Source organism: Monopterus albus, unplaced genomic scaffold (assembly GCF_001952655.1).
Source record: "Monopterus albus unplaced genomic scaffold, M_albus_1.0 scaffold21.1, whole genome shotgun sequence".
NCBI lineage: Eukaryota > Metazoa > Chordata > Actinopteri > Synbranchiformes > Synbranchidae > Monopterus > Monopterus albus.
The window spans coordinates 613,210-618,920 of record NW_018127901.1 but is presented as its reverse complement, the minus strand read 5'-3'; the positions used below and the strand labels follow the sequence as shown (position 1 = coordinate 618,920).

The window sequence follows — 5,711 nt, the reverse complement described above, 5'->3', positions numbered from 1 at the left end:
TTCCGTTAAAGGGAGTTTTTCCTCCCCACTGTCGCCAAGTGCTTGCTCAAGGGGGATTTGTTGGGTTTTCCCTATGTAATAATATTGATAACAGTAAGGTCTAGACCTTAGTTTGTAAAGTGTCCTGAGATGACTTTTGTTGTGATTTGGTGCTATACAAATAAAATGGAATTGAACTGAGTCACTTTTCTGGTTTCGATTCCATTGACTTCTTCTTGTCAGCCACTGAAAGTGCCCGATGTTAGTCTGTGAAAACAGGAAGTGGTAACAGAGAAGAAAGACTGGACAAAGTCTGATCTGTTGCATTATAGAAAAGTCTGGCCCTGAGGCTGCACAGCTTTTTCTTACTGATTTTAATTTCATTCTCTGTCATGTTTGCTCTTTATTGAAACACTCTCCTGTATTTCCCCAGTGTTGTGTTATTTTAATGTCAATAATGATTAAAAAAGAAATGAATTCATAACGAAACATTTAGTGCACAACCCAACAGGTGTGACAGAGTTTCATGGGAGGCTGCTGTTTCTGTCATCAGCTCTTAACGGTTTGTGTTTCTTGTGAATTCTGTCAATAAAGGTCAAGGCTGTATCAATTGCAGCAGTGTATGTGGTGGCCTGCACTGTCACCTGGTGGTCAGGGAAACATGCATTTTTACTCTGAGGTATTGGTACTTTTATTAGTCACATACTTCAGTGGCTGCTGATTTCTAAATCTAAAAAATTGTAATTTGTGTAAACATGAGAGTGTGTTAAATGAAAGGCAAAAACGTGTTTGGGGTAATAATTATGAAACTAATGGAGCAAATAAACTAACTTCATAGTATAAAGCACTAATTTCAGTGAATGATTTGTGTGTTTATCTTTAATGAAGTAAATGTTAAACGTGCTGAGATCATTAACATGTGCACGATAAACGTTCAAACTGCTGGGAGGCGCTGTGTCACACTGACCCCTGGTGGTCAGGTTCAGGTAGTGCAGCTCTGCGCTCTGGTGGAGGACAAACATGAAGCCCTCTGCAAAACATTCACAAGATACAGATGGTGGCAAATTAGAAGAAAATCCAGAGACAACAACTGCAGGGGCCACTGACATTCAGTGAATAGAAGATAATCATCAAGGCAATAATCAGAAGATTAGTCAAACACTGGAAAATGAATAAATATAAATAAATAATAGGTATCCATCCATCCGTTATCTGTACTGCTTATCCTAACGAGGGCTGTGGGGGGGTTGGGGGTGAGAGGTAGGGTACACCCTGGACAGTAGCTGAGACAACATGATGGGTCACTTAACAGGCGTTACCCTTGACCCCACCTCTTTTGACTGGCAGTGCTGGCACAACACAACAGCTAGTAGCATGACCACCAGCTGTTGACCAACTTCCCACACACCAGCATGGCTATGACTGGTTGAAAGTGAAGCATTAACTTTGACCCCCCCACCTCCTCCACCTGCTGATGTACCTCACAGCAACAAAGGGTACGTGTTAGGACTCTATTGTTAATCGTTATTAGCTGGTTCCCAGATCAGCCACAGTCCACCAGTGGAAGGAAAGACAGACAAGTGCAGGCTTCCAAAGGAAAGTGGACTCGGCACAGGTCATCCCTCTGGTCACTCAGTCTACCAACCAGTAGACCCACTGGTTTGTATACATGTGCGTATGCATGTGTAGATTACAAAATAAATGGAACAGATCACGCAACGCTACTGCTTCAGTTTTTATGCTAAACAGTGATGTTAGTTGTCAGTGTTAGTGAATGTGTTCAAGACATAAGCTAAAAACAAAAGACAGTGATACTGGGAACCTTCTGATGTGTGAAGAAGTAGACCGTTGAAATAAGACTGTGCAGGGTGCACCATGTAAACACAGGGTGTTCCCCCGAACATTTACATTTGGAAACTATTCTTTTGAGCCATTTCCTGTTTATAAACATTGTGTTAAGAGAAAGGGACGGCTGCGGGATGGCGTGCTCTGAATAAAGAGTCTCACAGTGACCGAGCAACCATCGCCAGCTCATCCTACTTCATTTACTGCAGCTTTTCCACATGTTCCACTGTTCAGAGCAGGTTTATCAGGACAGAGCAGGTAAGAAATCTGAACACTTCTTCCACCTCTGACCCCTGTTGCAGCATGATCATGACACAGTTGTGCAAGAAGAGAAGCCTCTGCACATGTGCAAGTGTTTTGTAACAGAACCCAAGCTTTTTGTTACTGCATTCAGGCAAGTCTGACAAAAGGTCATGCCAGTTCACTTTAGGAGCTTCTAAAGCCTGTGCCATCTATCAGAAAAACAGCAGAGGCTGAGTGAAGAAAAACAGGAAAGAGGAAGGAAAGGTGACGGTAAGCTGTTGGTTAGGAAACAACTAATGGGATTCAGAAGTACCGAGATGATGAGAAGAAAGGGAGGAAGGGAAGGAGACAAGGAGAGAGAGGGGATGAAGGGGAGGGAGGAGGAGTAAATCAGTGTTGGAGACTGACGCGGAAGAGGAATGAGCTTCGGAGAAGGAAGAAGAAGCGTGAAGGGAAAGCAGCCTCTCAGCCTGGAATCACACTTGTTGATTAGAGCTCACCTCCAGCCCTGCGGCGGGGCTCCGGAAACCTTCCCACCCGGTTTGTCGTGTTTTCCCCCGGGTCTGGAGCTGCTGGCTACGGGCTGCGAGACTGACTGGCTAACAGGCTGGGACTGGTGACTGGAAATAACATCACCCATCCATCTCCGCCTTCTTACCGCCGCAGACACTCAGCACCCAGCTTTCCTGAATCAATATTTCATCTTTTATTCATTCGGCTTTCCAAGCAAGCAGCTCCGGGAAGCGTAACGAGCGCGGCGCCCTGTCCTCCGTGCAGCGCCGCTGGGTGGCACCGCTGTCTACGGGCGGAGGGACTCCTATCGCGGCGTGGTGGATCATCTCTCCATCGTAAGAAAACGACGTCGGAAACACTTGAGAACCGAACATTTCTGCCTCTCTGGAACACCTGGTCTGAGTTTTAAGGAGATGGACACACCAATAATATCAGGAGATGGATATTTAGCTGGCCTATGAAGAGAGGCTCCGGGAGACACCGACCGAGGCGCCCTCTCCGCCGCGAAGCACCGCCTGGTGGCACCGCTGCGTCCACTGCTCGCTCCTTTGGGGGTTTGCAGAGTCACATTTACCAGAAAACGAATTTTGTTTGGAACACAAGGTCGCGACCCAAAATCCTACTCTGTAATTTTGGACCTGGACCTAATTAGCGGGTCCGCTTCGGGATTCGCACCGAGCTCGGTGCCGTGTCCGGCTTGGTGGTGGGATGTCTCACCACTGGAGGCGGAAGATTATCTAGAAATCCGGCTTTTCGAACCTAGTCATACCCTGTGTTCTCGGTTAGTTTGTGTGGGGAGGACATGGCCGACTCTGGCCGGGCCAGAGCAGCGGACCCTGACGCCGCGGACAGCCGGACATCGAGCCCCCTGACCGTGAAGAGGAGGGCGCAGCAGTCTCCCGGGCTCGGGCCCAAGTACCAGAGCTCGGCACCGGGACACTGCTTCAAGAAAGTCACCCTGACCAAACCCACCTTCTGTCACAGCTGCAGCGACTTCATCTGGGGGCTCATCGGCTTCGTGTGTGAAGGTAAGAGCGCTGCACCGGGAGCTGGGCCTAATGCGTGGCCGTTTGTTTACAGGATAGTGTTGATCGTTTAGAGCAGAAACCCGAAGTGCATGAACCGGTACTCCCAGTGGGAACTGAACCAGCAAGCCCTGCTTGCTGTGCTGCTGCCTCGCTGCGCATATGGAGCAGCAAGTGACCAGGTGGTTCTGTGTAGTCCAGTACAGGCTGGACCCAAACCAAACATGGTCCTGACATAGATCTGGTATGTCAGATGTGAGACCAGACTGGATCCCAGACTGGAACCAGGCTCATCCTGCATGCATTGAAACAGGCATCCTCTGCAGGCTGCAAAGGAAGGCATCCTTTCCTATTCTCATCTTCCTTCGTCTTTCCTTTCCTTTTCCTTGTTGCTCTTTTTTCCTCTGCCTTATCCGCTCATTCTGTTTCCTTGCTCTTTCTTTCCTGTCTGTTCCTTGCCATATTCTTACATTTCTTTATATTTTCTTATCTTTGGTTTCTTTCCCTTTTTGTCTTTATCTGTTGCTTCCTTTTCCTTTCCATGTTTTTCTTTCCTTTATTTTGCTCCCTCCTTTTATTTTCTTCTGTCATTTCCTTTGCATCTTTTCTTTCTTCCTTCTGTCCTTTCTTTCTCTTTCTTTTTGTTGTTTTCTTCCTCACCGTCTCACTAAGTCATGACTTAGTTTGCCTGTTCAATGCATGATTGAGGAGCAGAATCAGGACACACACACACCAATCTGCCCCAAAACACACTGTTTGTCCATAATCTCAGATGTGAGTGTGTTTCTCAGGAGGTGTAAAGTGTCTTTTGCACAATCTATGCTGTAGTCAAGTTGGGATTTACTGCCTCCCGTTGTCATGGCAACAGGAGACAGGCAGGGATGCTCAGTGACTGTGTGTGTGAGGCGGCGAGCTGAGATGTGACCATCATCGCCGTCGTCGTGTGACGCCTCGGCCGGGTTACATAACATTGAACCAAACCGCTTCATCTACTCGTGAATATTTGTCACAATAATAAAAACACCGAGTTTCTTTTTTCTGAATATGTTTATGGTGCTTTCATTGTAGCGGAAGCTGAACTGAACAGAGCTGGTGCAGAATTAGTCTCTAGTGAACCACGTGACATTACTCATGAAATGAATCATAAAGCTGGAGGAGCCTTGTTCAGGCCTCGCAGGCAAAGCACAGATGAAAAGATGGGTTCTGAGCCTCTCTTCAGTCAGAAACAGTGGAACCAAACCATTTGTGCCTGGCAGGCATTACACACAACATCATGCTGCAAACACACTGAAGTGTCGGTCACAGTGGTATCAAGCATTAAGACCACAGAAAGAACACATCGCAGGTCTTCTCACTCAAAGTAACGCAGCCCCATGAGCGAGAAGAGTCATTAGAGCTGAAGAAATGCCTTGTTTCCTCAGTCAGACATCGACGGGCTTCCATTTGCAGCCGTGTTTGTCATCCCTCAAACAAAAACCTACACCTGATTATAGCATTTGCGACCAGTGACTTGTTTCATTTGAATCATGTTACAGGCCTCAACACATCAAGTGATCTAGTAAAAAGCTGCAAAGGCCTGAGTTTTATCTGCTGCTTCATTTAAACAGGAAAACCATCCACTGCTGTGTGACCGTGCAGCCAGAGGAGAGGACTGCAGAGTTACAGGCTGCTGTAACTGGCGATTGCTTTCATTAGGTTCTTCAATAACTTGATTGATCATTTAATCAACAGAATGTCAGAAAATAGTGAAAATGGCAGTTTCCATTTCCTAAATCACAAGATGTCTTCAGATTTTGCCTGGCCAATAGTTCAAAACCCACAGATACTGTAATCAACCTAAAGTGATATAAGAACATCAGAACATGTCACATAGGAGAAGCCGCTGTGTTGTTAATCACATGTCGATGAATGCATTAGCTAACTTATTGTTTGAGCTCTAATGAAAATCACAGTTTGAACTACACTGTGAAAAGACAGAGTCTACTACCCTAAACTGTGCTGCTCTGTAAAGGCAGTTCTGACACTGAGAGGTGTCAGGTTGAAGCCAGGCCTCTGCTGAGTCACAGGTATAAAGTAACAGCGTTTTTCACGTGTTTAGCTCATGCA

General features: G+C 46.3%; 1 protein-coding gene across 1 annotated transcript in view; it reads left to right on the top strand.

The window, feature by feature from the left end:
• The first annotated feature begins 2,093 nt into the window (after positions 1 to 2,093).
• The window catches only part of dgkq (diacylglycerol kinase theta), a 24,634-nt gene continuing 21,016 nt past the window's right edge, over positions 2,094 to 5,711 (top strand). Inside the window, exon 1 of the mRNA XM_020594102.1 lies at positions 2,094 to 3,608. Coding sequence (XP_020449758.1) covers positions 3,383 to 3,608 — 226 coding nt within the window. The 5' untranslated portion in view covers positions 2,094 to 3,382. The remainder of the gene's footprint in view (positions 3,609 to 5,711) is intronic.